The following is a 21,988-nucleotide window of genomic DNA, read 5'->3' on the forward strand; positions in this document are numbered from 1 at the left end:
TAGTATAAACTAGAGATGAGGGGATCAGGTTTGGTGAAACCATATTTTTAGAGTACCAAGTCAAAGTGAGTCATGTCTCAGTTCCACCCACCGAATTCAGAGCTCACCATGAGGCTAAACATAATTTTCCTAAAAATGTCAGTATTGTATACAAGTCCCTCTTTTGTAATCTCAGGTGCTATTTTACATAGGAGTGTATATGGTGAGGGTTGTTGTCTGTAGCTGGGATGCAATGCAGAGTTGTAGGTGGTTGGAGCATGTGTACAAGGTACAAGAAGGTATGTTTAATCAGTGGCTCAATCAACCGCATGGCAAAATAATAAAAGCTGATAAAATACATTTATTCTGGTTTATTTTTTTTTTCCCAAGTCCTTCCATTTAATTTAGATACAGTACTGTATATCAAGGGAAAATTGTTTGAGTGGCAGGATATTAAACTGTACTTACTGTGTGTGTTATGGAGCTATCAGCTGCACACCAAAAACATTTTTTTTCTTTTTTTTATCTCTGTTAGATATTTAAAGGTAAAATTATGTGTGTGGGAGAGGCAGTGTATATTACTGTACTTAGTGGATGTCGTGTCTGTATTGGCTGGGCACGCATGACCGGTGGCCAGAAGACTGCCGCTCACAATACTGATGCCCGTGGAATGCCAATAGGGGGGGGGGATTTGGGGGCAAGCGCATCGAGCCCCTTGCTGGCTCACTTCGCTCGCCACGCTATGGGCTCGGTGGCAATCTGAGCATGCCACAGGTTATATTACCACTATATGGGTGTCGTAGACATCCATGAGTGAGTAAAGTCCCTGTCGGTCGGTACGCTGAATGTCGGGATTCTGAGCAGGTAGATACAGGGGTCAGTATTGTGACCGGCAGTCTCCTGACTGCCGGTCACATAACTACATCCCATCTGTATGATCAAGTTCAAGTAGCTTTACTCCTCATCTAATGTAAATCAGTCATGAAACCATCTATTGAATAACAGGAGCATCTCAGTACTATAACTGGCAGTCAGAATACTTCAATATCTATTTTCCAAAACGATGTGACACACAAGCTGATGATTGTAGAAAATAAAAAAGGCAAAAAAAAAATCACAGATTCTAAAGGTGTCCGTAAGTGCTTTGTGTGATTCTGATATTTCTGATTCTGACACTGTAATTCTAAAGAAACCGCCTTCCAGCATTTCTGAACTCAAACACAGACATTGAGATTGTAAATGTGCAATATGATGAAGGGGATAATTGTGAATCTGACACTAATGAGGATGATGTTAATGATGAATGTGTTGGACAAGAACAAGTTGATGATGATGTTAGTGTTGCAGTTAGTTAGCCACCAGTGGCAGCACTTCATGCCCACTTTGTCATGCCTGGGCAAAATACCAAGAAAGCCACCTCTTCTGTGTAAAGTTGTTTTCCCCAAATCCTGACAACATTTTTCAAGGCATCTGTAGCATTTGTAGTGCCAAATTAAATTTAGATACTGTAGGAATGTTAGCCATCTAGGCACCTCCTCCCTGTTACGCCTATTGCAGTTAGCTTATTCAAGTTTTTTATCAAAATCTGGAAAATCGTATAGAATAACAAAAAGTTTAACATCAGATACCAGCAGCAAGGATAGATAGCAACACATCTACTATAATCTTTATCGCCAACACCTTTATCATTATCATCAACAACATAGTCATTATCGATTGGCAATAGTCCTCATGCATTCAGTATCCAAAGGCAATTTGACTCCTTCTATAATGCATTCCATATTCCCCACAAACATTATTTCATGCTAGTACTGCAGCTGCTGCTTGGGGTGAATCATCACTACAGTACGGGACCAAGAAGATTACTATTTTCAAACAATAACTGTAAAACAAGAACTCTCACATGGAAACAAGTATGACAGCCAACATCCTGTTGCATAACAGACACCTGAAGCCATGACATTACGATGTCTTAAGATATGTATCCAATATTTGCTATCAAGTCAATAAATTGAAGTCATGTGTCTAAGCTACCAAATTTCATCTTCATGATATTTTTCCAGAATAGCAATTTCTCACCAGTAACAAAAAGTTATTCTTTGTCTGGAAAATGTCACTGTTCAAACATTTCACTTAACTAAAGATATGAGAAGAAGCAGTACTAGTCAAACAAAAGATTACATGACTGTGACTGCAAACTGGGAGGATGTAATCTGTAATCTTACATAAAAGATTACATGATTACAGTATGTGACAGAATACTAGTTGGCTGTATAGGCTTCAGCACCAGTATATAATACACAATGCCAGCCCATTCACAGGCCATCAATTGTCAGCATTACTGGCTTCACTAAAATGCATGTAATTATTAATCTATTGGAAAAACTCAGGGACGTGATAGTAAAATGGCTCACTTTGAGCAATCATTCCCACTGTGTGAATTTCAACATTTATCAAGCTTTGAACACATAATAAACTTGGTGGTTCAGCATTTCATAAAAAAATATTAGTCCATGCAGAAGGCACTGGCTGTTGTCTGTAAAATGTTTGCCCATTTTCAGTGTTCAGCAACTGTATGTACAACGTTGGAGCAGCTGCAAGAAAACGTTGATTTGCCATGCCACCTACTAAAGTAAGAGATAGTAAAAAAGTGGAATTCCACCTGCAGATGTACACATCAAGTTATGAGACCGGTAGAGGAAGAATAGTCTCGGATTTTAATGTAAGCTGCTGAAACCATTTTTAATTGTAACCAATACAGTGAGATTAGTCACCGCTAGAGTTAGATCATACACTTAATTAAGATACCAGAAAAGCAACTAGAGAAGCTGAAAGAGGAGATGAAACTAAATAATTCTTAAAAGTATGTTGGAGTTGTAGATATAGTTCTTTATTCACTTTGCCAGAGTCAAAGGGTTTGCAACATTTTGCAAGCAGATTACTACATTTTGACATACATATTTTAGTCTAGGTTTAAGTCCTATGTAATATCTTTTTTTTCCGCTTACACAGATCTGAAGAGAAGCAAAGCCCTCCTTGCTTGCAAGATGGCAGCTCAAGTGGCACATGACATGCCACCTACTTCAGTTTCTAATGGAAATGTTTCTGCCTTGAAAAAACTGTTATTTTCAAATAGACCCATTGATGATGATGATGAGTCAACTCACTGCAGCTTAGTGAAGCATAATGACATCTGGTCGACTTAAAATAAATGCCCAAACTTTATTGACACCTCTACCATGACTTAATCTAATATTTTAAGCAACAATAGAGTGGATAAGATTTACTAAAATAATAATGCACAAATTGGCATATCATAAAGTCTCTAGGAATAATGATAGGTAAAAAGAAGTCATTTGTAGCCTCTTATGCAAACTAGCTTCTGTATGGTGTACTTAAGCAGCCCATCATCCTGAGAGTACTTTGAAAGAGTGTTTATTAAATCAGGAACATTGTCAGAGATTGAATTAGGAGGTTACTTCCAAAAAAAGATGAAAAACATGTTTGCCAAAATGATATATAAATTCTGTGAGGAGGATATTTGGCAGAAAATAGAGACTTCTGTGACAGTGAGATAAAGGTTTTTTTTTCTGGTATTGTTATATGATGATAATTATAACAGTAAAGAGTATGATCATGTTGATGACATTTTTCTACTGTGATGATTAACAGCATTGTTAGACTTAAGAACAATTGCAGCTTGATTAATCCTAACCACTAACATGTTTTGATTTGTGTTAGCCCAAGGAAACTAAGCATTTAGTCCCTATGACTGAAGTGCTTGATTTATTGAACTATGCATGAACTTTTCATATACAATGTAAGGGTGGGTGGTAAAGCCCAAGGACAATTCCATCATTCACCACTTTTCTTTATAGGCTTTAGCCATCTTGCTGTATTGGTGTAAAGGCTACTAGTCTGATACTCATTCTCCATTTACCTGTACTGGCCTTGGGACTGTGATCTGCTATTTGTAGTAAGCTTGGTGGGATCTAGTTATGTACTGGCCTTTTATCAGGCAGCATCATGAGTACTGGCCTTAGAACTGTGATTTGCTGTCTGGATTAGTTTAATAGTGATCTATTTTTTTTTTACTAAACTTTACTCTGGTAGCAATTACCTCTATTGGCCTGAGGTATGTGATTATGTGTTTGGAGAAGTGTTTTGGCAACATATTTTCACCTTGACTTGTACTTTTAGACAATCAATTCTTGATTAATTATAATATTTTCTAGAGTTGTATAACTTAATAAACTGCCATCCTGTCCTCCACTGCTGATCCACCATGTTTCATAGATGTGCAATGTTCTTTCAAAATGCTGCATGTTTGTGCTGCTACTCTGTCACTAAGCTGTAACTAGACAGTTTGATGCCCTTTGTCAGAAAGAGAATTGGTGCCCCCCATATGTAAAATACGGCTACTGCATGCCCTCACTAAAAAAATAAAAAATAAAAGATAGAGGCAAATTCAGGGGGGAGGGTGAATAGTGTGGTCCCTAGCCCCACTGTAGCCATGCACACATCATCATGTGCTGGGTTTGGCTGCTGTACTGACAGGTGAGGGGGCCATACCAGAACTATGCTGTCTTCCTCTTAACTAGCAAGACCCAGATAATCAGTACCCACCAACCCCCCTCTCAGCAGCTCTAGCTGTGGAACATCACACATCACTAAACTATAAATTGCAATGCATCTAAACAATACTGATAATGACACAAGAGAAAACAAATTCTATTGTTTGCTTTATATAGAGCGTTTCATATTTTATTGTAACCATATATATTTGATATGCAATAATCCTAACTATTTCTGCCGAACATTTTCAAAACCAGTCATTTGGGAATTCAGTTGTTTGAAAAGTCGATTGGGTGTTTTTTACTGTTTATTAGATAGGAAAAAACAACAGCCAACTGACTCTTTAAACAATTGAATATCCCCCATTGTGTTTAAACTTTGATGCTATATGTCTAATGTTGGTTATTTGTATGATGTACAGTATTTCATCTTTAAATTATCTGTTTTATGGTTCATTTCCTTACAGGCCTATACCTCGTTACTACAGATATATCCTGACCTTTATTTATGCTATTGATGAGATAAACCAGAATCCTGGTCTTTTACCCAACATCACTCTGGGATACCATGCGACTGATTCCTGTAACTGTGTGAGAAAGGCTGTAGAGAGTACTTTACAGATCATATCCGGTCCCGGGGAGACAGTTCCTAACTTTTCCTGTCTAGATCATGACAAACTGGCTGGTTTTATTGGAGACTTTTCTTCAGAGAAATCTTTACACATAGCAGAGATATTAAACCTTTATGGATACACACAGGTGATGTATATTTACAGTACCAGCTTTATTTATCATTAATTAATCAAAGCTTTATATGTTAATGAAAATAGTTATTTTTATTATAATTAGTATTATTATTATTATTATTCTCCATTATATTATGTAACAGTATTAATGAGATTATATAGACCACAGGTTCTGAAACTCGGTCCTCAGGACCCCACACAGTGCATGTTTTGCAGGTCTCCTCACAGAATCACAAGTGAAATAATTAGCTCCACCTGCGGACCTTTTACAATGTGTCAGTGAGTCATTAATATATCTGTGCATTTGCTGGGTTACTTGCAAAACATGCACTGTGTGGGGTATTGAGAACCGAGTTTGAGAACCACTGATATAGACATACAGACAGAGATATGTATGTTGCTGTAATGTTTACATATATATATGACAGGATGAGTAGATCTGCAGCATGAGACTCTGAAGAAAGGCAGTTAGCAAGATGTGTGTGTGGTGCAGCAGTTACCTGAAGGAAGAAAGGACCAGAGGTGCTGGACATGTGTGATGTAGCTGTGGAGAAGCCAAAATTTGTCATAGAGAGAGCAGAGAAGAAGATAAGGGGGCCGATTCAGACCTTATCACTGCTGTGCGTTTTCTCACAGGCTGCAATCAGGTCTGCACTGTGCATGCATATGCACCGCAAAGGACCCCAGCAACGGGGATCTCCGGTCAGCAATGGGATGGTGGAAAATTTCCAAATTCACCAGCGATCACAATTAGATTGACAGGGAGGGGGCATTTGTTGGTGACAACTAATCGTTTTAAAGGAGTGTCCGGTAAAACACAAGATGGACCAGGAATTTGTAGGGTGGAATTCTGATGTAAGTTCTGGCCCCAATCATCGCAGCAGCTAAGTAAGTCCTAGGCTGAGCAGAATCTGCACAAACTTATGTTTGTGTAGTTCTGCTACACATGCGATTGCACACCGGCACACACTCACAATACTCTACCACTGTAGGTAGTGACAACCTGATTGCATGGATGCAAAAAACGCACCCTAGCGATAATGGGGTCATTCCGAGTTGATCGCTAGCTACATTAGTTCGTGGTGCAGCAATGAGGCAAAAAAGGCACTTCTGCACATGCGTATGTTGTGCAATGCGCATGCATGTCGTACTATCACAAAGAACTATGTCATTTCACACAAGGTCTAGCTAAGCTTTTTAGTCGCACTGGTGGCCGCAGAGTGATTGACAAGAAGTGGGCGTTTCTGGGTGTCAACTGACCGTTTTCAGGGAGTGTTTGGAAAAACGCAGGTGTGCAAGGAAAAACATAGGCGTGGCTTGGCGAACGCAGGGCGTGTTCGTGACATCAAAACAGGAACTGAACAGTATGAAGTGATCGCAAGCGCTGAGTATGTATTGAGCTACTCTAAAACTGCTCCAAAAAATTTGTAGCTGCTCTGCGATCCTTTCGTTCGCACTTCTGATAAGCTAAAATACACTCCCAGTGGGAGGCGGCATAGAGTTTGCACGACTGCTAAAAACTGCTAGCGAGTGATCAACTCGGAATGACCACCAAGGTCTGAATTACCCCCATGAATGGTCCAGGCAGTGCAGTCAGGAGTGAGAGACACAGAGACAAATTAAGCCTGGTGGAAGGATCAGGAAGAGTGGACTGCCTGCCACTGCTCTCAATAGGATAAGGTACTGAGGAAACAAAAGGCATACATAAATATTATAATAGGCAATTTACAGTAGCCAAAGCAGGAGGCAATCACTTCATTACAACAGCAGTTAACCCCTTCATTGCTGTATACATTTTTTGAAGAAAATTGTGGCCTATAATTACAGTAACTCATTGGTTTTTTTTAGAGACTTACTATTGACAGATGTACCATCCAGGGTTGAGTACAAGTATTTTTATAAGTAGCCAGACAAGTCCATATGGGATCCAGCCAGAGCTTGTTCACATAGTAAAAGACTTAGGAGAAACATCATATGTCTTTAAAAGCAAAGTGGCAGAATATCATCATTGCAAGAAAGACTGATTTGCTATGAGTATACAGATAACTAATTTCTAATACCACCAAGTGCCTACAGATGTAGCCGCCGTTATCTTGACCGATTCTCCACCTAGACGGACGTTTAGTCACGCTAAGGCGATAGCTTAGCTTGCTGAGTTTAATCACAGGCAGGCGCGTTGAGGCGATTCTAGATACTCAGCATGCATTACACATCTCCACCACAGGGTGGCTAATGCTCCACTAATCCAGTACTTTCGATCGTATAGCAGCAGACTTATCTACAGCTCTGGCAATTGGTCAGTGACGACTGTAATGTTAATACTGTAGATGGTGACCAATGGTCAGACGGTGAAAGTCCTTAATATACAGTACTGTAAATACTGTAGTTTATAAAGACACAAACAAACATGTTAAAACACTTGTGTATGCAGACGCAAGTTTGTGTATGGAGTATGTGTATGGAGTATGTGTATGGAGACATAACTAATTGTGGAAAAGGAAGAATGTACAATGCATAAACACAGTGCTTTTGAAATACATGTACATGAGCGTCCGAGTTCCCTAAGGCATAATGGGGATGGTGGAATATACCATGCTTTTGAAATGTAAGCGTCCGAGTCCCCTAAGGCATAAATCAACACCAATGGGGAGTGGTCGCTCTTTGCAGTACTTTTACACATGAAATTGTGATTCTCTCATGAGGCGTCGTGGGCTAGCGATGAAGGCTTCCACCTCCCACGCTGTGGGTCCAGGGTTCAAGTCCTGAAGTGTTATTTTTTTAATGTGTTCCCGTGTCATTCACTTACAGTACATATTATTATTTTTTTCTTTGTAAAACATTTAATGGAAGGGTGCACACAAGTTTCACATAAATCAGAGTAAATTTGCAGGAGCGATTCTTTACGCTAAATGCAAATACACAGCGGTATGAGTATAAATGAGTGTATTCTGACTGAGCAAAACAGTACTGTACATCTTTGGCGTTTGTATATTGCACATAACCTGAACTGCCCCCTGTCTACTGCATGACCTGAAGGAACAAAGGAAAGGGCTGTATTGTCAGTGCACATAAGGAAGACTAGATCTGGTTATCACATCAGCCTATATTTTATTAAAATTTAACTTTTATTGGTATCTGTTTAAAACTGGTGTACATTACTTACACATAACCATGAGTATAAGCGAAACATAGAGGTTAAAATTGTGACATAGACAAAACATACAAAGTGTAATGAAATAAAGGTGATTTAAAGATTAAAATGTGTGTCCATGTGTCTTATTCTAATGTCCAAATATGTATAATCTATTATTCCATAATGGGATCAATACTCATTCATGTGTTTAGTCATCATTAAATTCCTGAAAGAGGCATTTAGAGAATATAGATGTTAATTGTGGCGGTGTCTTAAATATGATTTCAATATGAGCTGTTTGATTTCAACTTAAATGTAACAGAATATTCGTCGCAATATCTAATTGGATCAGATATATAATAAAGTGTAGAATACAAAGGTGATGTTATAAATTCAATATAGATATATAATACACTCTGAGGGGATGAATATCTTCCTCAATTGGGGGAAGGGCGATGGGCTAGCGGGAGGCGGTGGAAAATACCGTGCTTTTGAAATGCAAGTGTGAGCATCTGAGTCCCCTAAGGCATAAACCAACACCAATAGGGAGAGGTCGCTATTTGCAGGACTTTTACACATGAACTTGTAAATCTCTCATGAGGCATTGTGGGCTAGCGATGAAGGCTCCCACCTCCCACGCTGGGGGTCCAGGGTTCAAGTCCTGAAGTGTCATTTTTTTTTATGTGTTCCCTTGACATTCACTTTAATATTATTTTTTTTTCTCTCTAATACATTCAATGGAAGGGTGCACACAGGTTTCACATAAATCAGAGTAAATCTGCCGGAGCGATTATTTACGCTAAATACAAATACACAGCGGTAATGAGTATAAATGAGTGTATTCTAATGCAAATAACTGAGCAAAACAGTACTGTAGATCTTTGGCGTTTGTGTATTGCACATGACCTGAACTCCCAATCTGTCTACTGCATGACCTGTGCAGGCTCCCAGGGGCAAAGAGCGATTGGCTAGCGGGAGGCAGTGGAAAATACTGTGCTTTTGAAATGCAAGTATGAGCGTCCGAGTCCTCTAAGGCATAAACCAACACCAATGGGGAGGGGTCGCTATTTGCAGGACTTTTACACATGAACTTGTAAATCTCTCATGAGGTGTCGTGGGCTAGCGATGAAGGCTCCCACCTCCCATGCTGGGGGTCCAGGGTTTGAGTCCTAAAGTGCCAACTTTTTTTTGTATTTGTTCCCGTGACATTTACTTACATATTATTTTTTTTCTGTGTAAGACAGTCAATAGAAGGGTGCATACAGGTTTCACATAAATCAGAGTAAATCTGCCAGAGCGATTATTTACGCTAAATGCAAATACACAGCGGTAATGAGTATAAATGAGTGTATTCTGACGCAACTAACTGAGCAACACAGTACTGTATATCTTCGGCGTTTGTGTATTGCACATGACCTGAACTCCCTCCCTGTTCATTGAATGACCTGTGAAGGCTCCCAGTGAGGAAGGGCATAGGGCGAGACAGTGGAAAATACCGTGGTAAAAAAAAGGCATAATCAAAAACAAGGGAAACTGTCACACAGTAACAACATAGAATGCCTGGAACGCACGACGTCTGAGACGCACAACGTCTGAGACGCTCATCGCGCATAAGGACGGTGTCATGGCTGCTGTTAGGGACCGTCCTTATGCGCTCGGAGAGCTCCGTCTCCTCGTTCGCTGGCGGGACAGAACTCTAAGAAAGGAGACACTGAATAGAGAGTAACAGGGTATTTGTTACAGGCACGGGGTGAAACGCATTTTCCTGTCACAGCGGCTCTACCGGTACCAGCTCCAGCACATGGATTCACACGCAGGTCACTAACCGTGCCTGTAACAAATACCCTGTTACTCTATATTCAGTGTCACATTAATGGTGACTTACATCTATCTACTTATCCTTTTGTCTATTGACAAGAGTGTCTAATTATACTGGATTCTAACAGGCTTATTCTAAGCCAATATATATGTGTCCCCTCTTTTTCCCAGGCTTATTTAAAGCCAATATATATGTGTGCATAGGTTAGTACTTTGGCTGATCATCTAGGCTAACAGCTGTTTCTCCTGTACATACAGACATATGGTGCAAACTATAGGAACTTCTAGTGTTGAGTTTTTCTGATACGCCAGTTAACCAGCATAGGGACTCCATACCATTGTACTGCCTGTATCCTGTTTGTGTGACCACTATTCATGTGCTAGAAGTGTGTATAACTAATAAGATTTGCATACATCTGCTATTGCAGTAATTTTTTGTTTTCCAGGACCATTCCTAAATACATTGTACATAATTCCGGGGGCTTCTGTTTTCATTCCTTTATTTCTGTGGACTCTCATCTACGATCCAGGGTGCACAATACCACAGATGTGGGATTTGATGTATCCATCCTAACATAGAAAGCAGATCCACATGTTTACCTATGTGACTAAACTGTCAGACTCCTCTAATTTTAGGTGCACTCTCCTTTGTGTCTGACCCACCCACTTTCTCTACTATCAAACCACACTGCCAGTGCCCGATCTCGTCCAATCTTGGAAGCCAAACAGTGTTGGGCTGGGTCAGTACCTGAGAAGGAGACTCACAGGGGATACCCAGTGTTGTAGATTATTAATAATTTTATATGATATGGGTTAAATGACACCAACAGCAGTATCACCACTTTTCTTAATTTTCAACAACTTTTCCCAGGTACTGCATATAACTAATTAATCTATCTTTTAGATGAGTATTAATATTTTCATAATTATAACACACTTGTGCATTTTCCTGGTAACTGATATGAACTTTGTTCTGTCTCATTAATTATTCTGACGCTCTTAATACAGACCTAATACCTAATTGACTATAAGGTGGTCTCGTTAATACAGATTGTCTGTACAGGTCGGGCTGAAATGGTTGTAAGACTTTGAAGTGTCTACAGCCTTTCTTATCACATTCATGAGACAGTCCCTATTTTTCTCATTTATATCTTATTCTTAATATGTTTATTTTGGATCATACGTTCTGTAATGGGCAATCATATTGTTATTAATAAATATCTGAACAAAGTTATATTTTATTAGTAATGTTCATGATCAATTAAAGAATATTGAAATTTATTTCAACTAATTAAGAGTGCGCCCACACAAGAGCCTTCTCTTTCTCCTTTCTTTGAGTTATGTTTTCCTGGCTCTGGGCACACCACCAAATTGGACGCAGATTTGATGATTCAATGTAAAATTGTCCAAATTTTGGTCCCACTGTATTAGATTCTAACTTCTCAATGGCCCTCATTCCGAGTTGTTCGCTCGTTCTTTTTCATCGCATCGCAGCGATTTTCCGCAAACTGCGCATGCGCAATGTTCGCACTGCGACTGCGCCAAGTAAATTTGCTAAGAAGTTTGGTATTTTACTCACGGCATTACAAGGTTTTTTTCTGCGTTCTGGTGATCGTTGTGTGATTGACAGGAAGTGGGTGTTTCTGGGCAGAAACTGGCTGTTTTATGGGTGTGTGTGAAAAAACTCTACCGTTTCTGGGAAAATGCGGGAGTGGCTGGAGAAACGGGGAAGTGTCTGGGCGAACGCTGGGTGTGTTTGTGACGTCAAACCAGGAACGAAACTGACTGAACTGATCGCAGTGGCAGAGTAAGTGTGGAGCTACTCAGAAACTGCTTAGAAATTTCTATTCGCAATTTTGAGAATCTTTTGTTCGCAATTTTGCTAAGCTAAGATTCACTCCCAGTATGCGGCGGCTTAGCGTGTGCAATGCTGCTAAAAGCAGCTTGTGAGCGAACAACTCGGAATGAGGGCCAATGACTGGTGCCGGGTCGATCTCCTTTTTCGCGGGACAGAACTCTCATCAGTAACGAGGAGAAGGTGAGGGCTTATAGGAGGGCCAGCAGGGAGATCCTCCGGAAATACAACCGGGGGAGGTCTGTGAGGTCACTCCAAAGGAGGTGGAGTGACCTCGTCCGGAGGACTCCAAGGAGCCTGCAGGCCATAAGTGATTGTAAGTACTGTACATTACTGTAGATTGCTGTACTGTACTTTAAGTTACTGTAGTTACAGGTGCAGTACAATATAGCACGGGTTGCTGTAGCAGCAGGTATCCGGTCTATACAGTACTGTATCTGTGGTAAACAAATGGTTAAACAAGGCCCAAACATTAACCAGGGTCAAAAGGTCAATTTGTTTTTTTTACACTTTTCCAATTTTTTTTAACATTTACTATCCATGTCAAAAGCGACACCATCTAGGTCGACACACCATGTCAACCTATATCTGGGGTCAACCAATTGGTGTTGACCTAGATGGTGTCGCTTTTGAAATTGGTTGACACCAGATATACTGTAGGCTGACATGGCCGTTAAGTTGACATGGCAAAAGGTCGACATGAGTTTTACAAAAAAAAATTTTTTAACTTGTATATATAGTTCTTTACAATCCACGTGGTCTATGATTGTGCAGTGTATCATGCAGTGTACAGTATATGCAGTGTATCACAGTGTATCGTACTGTGTAATTGCAGCGTGTCATGCAGTGTACATTCAGTATATGGTATTGTGCAGTGAATGTAATGCATAGTTAATCACATCGTGCAGTGTACTGTATACACATGTGGTAATTGCAGTGTTTTGTGCAGTATACAGTACATGCATTGTATCATATTTTGCAGGCAAATTTGCAGTGTATCGTGCAGTTTAATGTGCAGTTTGTCGTATCATGCAGTGTATTGTGCAGTGTATTCTATCACATAGTGCAGTGCATACAGTATGCAGTGTCGTGCAGTGCATCGAGCGGTGTAATTGCAGTGTGTCGTGCAGTGTACCTGCAGCGTATTGTGCAGTGTATCGTGCAGTGTAATGTGCAGTTTGTCGTATCACGCAGTGTATTGTGCAGTGTACTGTATCACATAATGCAGTGCATATGCAGTGTTGTGCAGTGCATCATATGATGTAATTGCAGTGTGTCATGCAGTGTACCTGCAGCGTATTGTGCAGTGTATCATACATTATCATTCAGTGTAAAGTGCAGCTGTAATTGCAGTCTCCTGCCTCCCACGCTGAGAGTCCAGGATTTATTCCCAAAGTGCCAATCAATATTTTTTTGTTATAAGGGAGATTTGTGTTTCAGATAGTAAAGTGTTCTAAGGGACGTTACTGTGGCAGAAATTATTCTAAGGGATGTTACAGTGGCCTAATATGTTCTGACGTGCATTACTCTTTCATAATGTGTTATAAGGTGCATTACTCTTGCATAATGTGCTATAAGGTTCATGACTGTGGCAGATCTCTACTTTGTGACGTAATGTGGATATACTACTGCACTTCTGTGACGTACAGTACAGTAACGTGAATAATGTGCTTTACGGTGTGACACAACGTGAATCAAGGACAGTACTGTGACGTGAATAAACTGCACTACTGTGACATGACGTGAATAAGATGAATTCAGGTGAGTGCTGCATCATCTGTCATGAAATCAATTTATACTGTAATGAACAGTACTGAGATGGTTAAGGGTGGGAGGGCCGCAAATTGATGTGTGTCATAATGTTTATAAGGGCAATGCTAATGTGTGTTACAATGTCTATAAAGGTAGTGTTCTGTCTAATACCCTGGACCTACTGTACTGTAGCGATACTGTAAGTGTACTGTATGTCACATTTAGAAATGTCCCCCTTAAGTTTTGAAGACAGTACAGTACACTATGCCCGCCTGAGTGATCAGGTGCAGGGTACTAGAATGAACAATTCCATTGATAGTGATGTCATAAAGATGCTGTCAATGTTGAATTTCATTGGCTGTACAGTATGCTGCCATTATACTGTATATATATTTTTCCAGGGCTGGTAGCATGACGGCACAGAAGGCGGGACAGGCGCCGCCAAGATGGTAAGTATTGTCAAATACAGTAGTGTACATAGTAATTTATACAGTCCCACCCCCCTGTCCTGACCAGCACAGATAACTCACCGCAATCCGGGTGAGACACTTCCTGTGAGATCCGGTGGCCCAGGATGTTAAGAATGTCTGTTTACAAAAATAAATGTAAATATTAAACACACAGTATAAATAACATTGTAGATAGCTGAATACCCATGCTTCGCTACGGGATGAGGATGGTAAATTACAGTGATAGTTGTTTGTTAATTTACGTTTGTTGGCGATCTAGTATACTGTATACTTTAGGCATACTGTATCTTGCTTCTCTAATGCAGATTGTGTAGTAGCCGGACCCCTTTTTGGTCCCCTCGCTCTTCCCACTATACAACTCTCAGTCTGTGGCTTCTTTCTGCCTCCATTACCCTCCTCACATCATGTCACTGCCCCTGTCACATGCAGCCCTGTCATCACTGACACATCACTCATCTCCTGATATACTCTGTGCTGCTGGGGACCCTGCTCCTCCCACTATATAACTCTCAGTATGTGACTTCCTTCTGCCTCCATTCCCCTCCTCACATCATGTCACTGCCCCTGTCACATGCAGCCCTGTCCTCACTGACACATCATTCATCTCCTTATATACTCTGTGCTGCTGGGGACCCTGCTCCTCCCACTATATAACTCTCAGTATGTGACTTCCTTCTGCCTCCATTCCCCTCCTCACATCATGTTGGTGCTCCTGTGAAATTATCTTTTTTTTTATACTTTCTTATATAGCGCAGCACATTATCTATCTCCTGATATACTCTGTGCTGCAGGGGGACCATGCTACTTTACTTCCAGTATATAACTCTCAGTGTGTGGGTTTGTTCTACCTGCATTCCCCTCGTCACATCATGTCACTGTCCGTGTCACATGCAGCCCTGTTATCACTGACATACTGTATCATGCATGTCCTGATATAGTCTGTGCCGCTTGCCCACCCCTAGGGGTGCTAGGGTTGTCTTACCCCCACAGTGTTTGTTCCCAGCCTGTAAATCATATGTGTATTGAGTGTGTTGTAAATAGGTCCAGGCAGTCGGGAGTTATGCTGTCCGCTGATATACTCTGTGCTGCGTTCGCCCCCCTAGGGGTGCTAGGGATTTCTAATTGTATTAGTGGTGTCCACCGTGTTTTAATACACTCGTATGAAAAATTTTCACACAGTACCACCACCACCACCACCACCTGCCTGCCTGCACCTGACGCATGGCTCGGAGGAGGCGCCAGGCACCAGTGCAGCCGGGAAGCACACTACTCTCTGATTACTGCTTTGCTTCCCAATGGTATTGTGTAATGAGAATTCTGGTGCGACTGTCATCGTTACACTACTGTACATATGTCCTGGATACTGTACAGTACATGTTACAAATTGACAGCTTCACTTACAGTAATGTTATTTTTTTTCCCACAGTACCACCACCACCACCTGCCCGCCCGCAGGAGGAAGTGCCATTAGGCCCCATCTCATCCTGTAAGCACACTACTCTCCAATTTTTGCCTCGCTTCCCAATGGGATTGTGTAACAAAAATTCTGTTGCGACATTCATGACTTGGGATCACGGTGGTCGAGAACCTGGTGCTGGAATCCACACACCCCTGAAAATGGCGGTGCCGATGTCTCGAATTGGGTGGGAGACCGGCTCCAGGATCCCAACAGACAGGATCCTGATCATAAGGACGCCGGATGCAATGCGTATACAGCCAGGGAAGGGAAAGTTACGTTTAGGCACCACCAGTGGGGACTTAGGGTTAAGCACCAAGGGGTAGGTTTAGGCTGCAAGAGGGAAGCTTTAGAGTTAGAGGGGAGAGGGTTATTACAGTCTCAGTGGTGCAAGTACAGTAGAATTTTTTTCTTAGTGGTACTGATAGTTAAAATGGGTGTCATGAGGGGGCATGGTAACACAACACTAGGGGAGTTGCTTCATGACAATAGGTGCATGGCCACATTATGCCAGATACTGTAATGCCCCTTACACATTATGCCAAACACCATAATGCCTTACATACAGTATTATACCACACACCATAATGCCTATTACAGTACATATTATGCCACACACAGTTATGTCACTGACTCCATTTTATGTACCACACTCAAAATTGCCCCTTATAAATTATGCACCAGTGGAGGGCTGATGGTACTGTGTATCACCACCAAATTTCTTAATGGTACTCCATACCACCCTACTGTTCTTTCACAACTGGGTACAGTACTATACAATACTTAACAAACCATTGTTTGGATTTTCGCATTTGGAATTTTTGCATTCAGGGTGCCATCATCTGGATACTGAGTGATACTTAGGGAGCGAGTAGGGTTAGGGTTATGCTGCGGCCATGGGTGGTTAGGTTTAGGCAACACCAGGGGGGACTTAGGGTTAAGCACCAAGTGGGAGGTTTAGGCTGCTTGAGGGCTGGCTTTTGGTTGGGGGGGGGGGGATATACTTAACAACCCCCTTGGGATTTTCAAATGTGGTATTTTTTCATTCGGGATGCCATTGTCGGAATACTGAGCGCTGGCATACTGTATCTTATGATATTTTATGATTTATTTTTATCCATTATTTACTGTACTGTATTTCATTGTACTGTACAGCAGCTTATGTTACAGTGTTATTTTTCCACAGCAGCACGTGCCCCATCCACCCAGGAGCTTACCCCACCTGACCAGCAGAGCTCCGGAAGTGGTAATTATTATTTATGTTACAGACACACTAGTTTCCTACAGTATTACTGTAATTTTTTTATTTTACAATACTTGTTATCTTTTACACACAGACCGCCTCGTTATTGATACGGAGGCGGAGGAGGATATGGGTAAAAATTGTAATCTACTGTACAGTACTCAACTGTACTGTATTGTACATTTCTTATTTATTGATTTATTAACAGTTTCTTACCGTATATAGTGCAGCATACAGTATTCCATTGCGCTTTACAATAGAGATGAGCGGGTTCGGTTTCTCTGAATCCGAACCCGCACGAACTTCATGTTTTTTTCACGGGTCCGAGCAGACTCGGATCCTCCCGCCTTGCTCGGTTAACCCGAGCGCGCCCGAACGTCATCATGACGCTGTCGGATTCTCGCGAGACTCGGATTCTATATAAGGAGCCGCGCGTCGCCGCCATTTTCACACGTGCATTGAGATTGATAGGGAGAGGACGTGGCTGGCGTCCTCTCCATTTAGATTAGGGTTGAGAGAGAGAGAGATTGACCTGAGGCTGTGATACTGTAGAAGAGAGTGCAGAGTTTAGTGACTGACGACCACAGTGACCACCAGACAGTGCAGTTGTTTGTATATATCCGTTCTCTGCCTGAAAAAAACGATACACACAGTGACTCAGTCACATACCATATCTGTGTGCACTGCTCAGCCCAGTGTGCTGCATCAATGTATATATATATCTGACTGTGCTCAGCTCACACAGCTTATAATTGTGGGGGAGACTGGGGAGCACTGCAGTGCCAGTTATAGGTTATAGCAGGAGCCAGGAGTACATAATATTATATTAAAATTAAACAGTGCACACTTTTGCTGCAGGAGTGCCACTGCCAGTGTGACTAGTGACCAGTGACCTGACCACCAGTATATATAATATTAGTAGTATACTATCTCTTTATCAACCAGTCTATATTAGCAGCAGACACAGTACAGTGCGGTAGTTCACGGCTGTGGCTACCTCTGTGTCGGCACTCGGCAGCCCGTCCATAATTGTATATACCACCTAACCGTGGTTTTTTTTTTCTTTCTTTATAGTCATACTAGTTACGAGTATACTATCTCTTTATCAACCTGTCTATATTAGCAGCAGACACAGTACAGTGCGGTAGTTCACGGCTGTGGCTACCTCTGTGTCGGCACTCGGCAGCCCGTCCATAATTGTATATACCACCTAACCGTGGTTTTTTTTTCTTTCTTTATACATACATACTAGTTACGAGTATACTATCTCTTTATCAACCAGTCTATATTAGCAGCAGACACAGTACAGTGCGGTAGTTCACGGCTGTGGCTACCTCTGTGTCGGCACTCGGCAGCCCGTCCATAATTGTATATACCACCTAACCGTGTTTTTTTTTTCTTTCTTTATACATACATACTAGTTACGAGTATACTATCTCTTTATCAACCAGTCTATATTAGCAGCAGACACAGTACAGTGCGGTAGTTCACGGCTGTGGCTACCTCTGTGTCGGCACTCGGCAGCCCGTCCATAATTGTATATACCACCTAACCGTGGTTTTTCTTTCTTTCTTTATACATACATACTAGTTACGAGTATACTATCTCTTTATCAACCAGTCTATATTAGCAGCAGACACAGTACAGTGCGGTAGTTCACGGCTGTGGCTACCTCTGTGTCGGCACTCGGCAGCCCGTCCATAATTGTATATACCACCTAACCGTGTTTTTTTTTCTTTCTTTATACATACATACTAGTTACGAGTATACTATCTCTTTATCAACCAGTCTATATTAGCAGCAGACACAGTACAGTGCGGTAGTTCACGGCTGTGGCTACCTCTGTGTCGGCACTCGGCAGCCCGTCCATAATTGTATATACCACCTAACCGTGGTTTTTCTTTCTTTCTTTATACATACATACTAGTTACGAGTATACTATCTCTTTATCAACCAGTCTATATATTAGCAGCAGACACAGTACAGTGCGGTAGTTCACGGCTGTGGCTACCTCTGTGTCGGCACTCGGCAGCCCGTCCATAATTGTATATACCACCTAACCGTGGTTTTTTTTTCTTTCTTTATACATACATACTAGTTACGAGTATACTATCTCTTTATCAACCAGTCTATATATTAGCAGCAGACACAGTACAGTGCGGTAGTTCACGGCTGTGGCTACCTCTGTGTCGGCACTCGGCAGCCCGTCCATAATTGTATATACCACCTAACCGTGGTTTTTTTTTCTTTCTTTATAGTCATACTAGTTACGAGTATACTATCTCTTTATCAACCAGTCTATATTAGCAGCAGACACAGTACAGTGCGGTAGTTCACGGCTGTGGCTACCTCTGTGTCGGCACTCGGCAGCCCGTCCATAATTGTATAAACCACCTAATCGTGGTTTTTTTTTCTTTCTTTATACATACATTCTAGTTACGAGTATACTATCTCTTTATCAACCAGTCTATATTAGCAGCAGACACAGTACAGTGCGGTAGTTCACGGCTGTGGCTACCTCTGTGTCGGCACTCGGCAGCCCGTCCATAATTGTATATACCACCTAACCATGGTTTTTTTTCTTTCTTTATACATACATACTAGTTACGAGTATACTATCTCTTTATCAACCAGTCCATATTAGCAGCAGACACAGTACAGTGCGGTAGTTCACGGCTGTGGCTACCTCTGTGTCGGCACTCGGCAGCCCGTCCATAATTGTATATACCACCTAACCGTGGTTTTTTTTTCTTTCTTTATAGTCATACTAGTTACGAGTATACTATCTCTTTATCAACCAGTCTATATTAGCAGCAGACACAGTACAGTGCGGTAGTTCACGGCTGTGGCTACCTCTGTGTCGGCACTCGGCAGCCCGTCCATAATTGTATATACCACCTAACCGTGGTTTTTTTTTCTTTCTTTATACATACATACTAGTTACGAGTATACTATCTCTTTATCAACCAGTCTATATTAGCAGCAGACACAGTACAGTGCGGTAGTTCACGGCTGTGGCTACCTCTGTGTCGGCACTCGGCAGCCCGTCCATAATTGTATATACCACCTAACCGTGGTTTTTTTTTCTTTCTTTATACATACATACTAGTTACGAGTATACTATCTCTTTATCAACCAGTCTATATTAGCAGCAGACACAGTACAGTGCGGTAGTTCACGGCTGTGGCTACCTCTGTGTCGGCACTCGGCAGCCCGTCCATAATTGTATATACCACCTAACCGTGGTTTTTCTTTCTTTCTTTATACATACATACTAGTTACGAGTATACTATCTCTTTATCAACCAGTCTATATATTAGCAGCAGACACAGTACAGTGCGGTAGTTCACGGCTGTGGCTACCTCTGTGTCGGCACTCGGCAGCCTGTCCATAATTGTATATACCACCTAACCGTGGTTTTTTTTTCTTTCTTTATACATACATACTAGTTACGAGTATACTATCTCTTTATCAACCAGTCTATATATTAGCAGCAGACACAGTACAGTGCGGTAGTTCACGGCTGTGGCTACCTCTGTGTCGGCACCCGGCAGCCCGTCCATAATTGTATATACCACCTAACCGTGGTTTTTTTTTCTTTCTTTATACATACATACTAGTTACGAGTATACTATCTCTTTATCAACCAGTCTATATTAGCAGCAGACACAGTACAGTGCGGTAGTTCACGGCTGTGGCTACCTCTGTGTCGGCACTCGGCAGCCCGTCCATAATTGTATATACCACCTAACCATGGTTTTTTTTCTTTCTTTATACATACATACTAGTTACGAGTATACTATCTCTTTATCAACCAGTCCATATTAGCAGCAGACACAGTACAGTGCGGTAGTTCACGGCTGTGGCTACCTCTGTGTCGGCACTCGGCAGCCCGTCCATAATTGTATATACCACCTAACCGTGGTTTTTTTTTCTTTCTTTATAGTCATACTAGTTACGAGTATACTATCTCTTTATCAACCAGTCTATATTAGCAGCAGACACAGTACAGTGCGGTAGTTCATGGCTGTGGCTACCTCTGTGTCGGCACTCGGCAGCCCGTCCATAATTGTATATACCACCTAACCGTGGTTTTTTTTTCTTTCTTTATACATACATACTAGTTACGAGTATACTATCTCTTTATCAACCAGTCTATATTAGCAGCAGACACAGTACAGTGCGGTAGTTCACGGCTGTGGCTACCTCTGTGTCGGCACTCGGCAGCCCGTCCATAATTGTATATACCACCTAACCGTGGTTTTTTTTTCTTTCTTTATACATACATACTAGTTACGAGTATACTATCTCTTTATCAACCAGTCTATATTAGCAGCAGACACAGTACAGTGCGGTAGTTCACGGCTGTGGCTACCTCTGTGTCGGCACTCGGCAGCCCGTCCATAATTGTATATACCACCTAACCGTGGTTTTTCTTTCTTTCTTTATACATACATACTAGTTACGAGTATACTATCTCTTTATCAACCAGTCTATATATTAGCAGCAGACACAGTACAGTGCGGTAGTTCACGGCTGTGGCTACCTCTGTGTCGGCACTCGGCAGCCAGTCCATAATTGTATATACCACCTAACCGTGGTTTTTCTTTCTTTCTTTATACATACATACTAGTTACGAGTATACTATCTCTTTATCAACCAGTCTATATATTAGCAGCAGACACAGTACAGTGCGGTAGTTCACGGCTGTGGCTACCTCTGTGTCGGCACTCGGCAGCCCGTCCATAATTGTATATACCACCTAACCGTGGTTTTTTTTCTTTCTTTATACATACATACTAGTTACGAGTATACTATCTCTTTATCAACCAGTCTATATTAGCAGCAGACACAGTACAGTGCGGTAGTTCACGGCTGTGGCTACCTCTGTGTCGGCACTCGGCAGCCCGTCCATAATTGTATATACCACCTAACCGTGGTTTTTTTTTCTTTCTTTATACA

The 21,988-nt window shown here is 41.4% G+C and overlaps 1 protein-coding gene across 1 annotated transcript in view; it reads left to right on the forward strand.

Annotated features, from left to right (window-relative positions):
• Nucleotides 1-257: 257 nt before the first annotated feature.
• Nucleotides 258-21,988, forward strand: part of LOC135051739 (vomeronasal type-2 receptor 26-like) — a 120,309-nt gene continuing 98,578 nt past the window's right edge. Inside the window, exons 1-4 of the mRNA XM_063957405.1 lie at nucleotides 258-268; nucleotides 1,169-1,329; nucleotides 2,992-3,100; nucleotides 5,021-5,312. Coding sequence (XP_063813475.1) covers nucleotides 258-268; nucleotides 1,169-1,329; nucleotides 2,992-3,100; nucleotides 5,021-5,312 — 573 coding nt within the window. The remainder of the gene's footprint in view (nucleotides 269-1,168; nucleotides 1,330-2,991; nucleotides 3,101-5,020; nucleotides 5,313-21,988) is intronic.

Source organism: Pseudophryne corroboree, chromosome 1 (assembly GCF_028390025.1).
Source record: "Pseudophryne corroboree isolate aPseCor3 chromosome 1, aPseCor3.hap2, whole genome shotgun sequence".
Lineage (NCBI taxonomy): Eukaryota > Metazoa > Chordata > Amphibia > Anura > Myobatrachidae > Pseudophryne > Pseudophryne corroboree.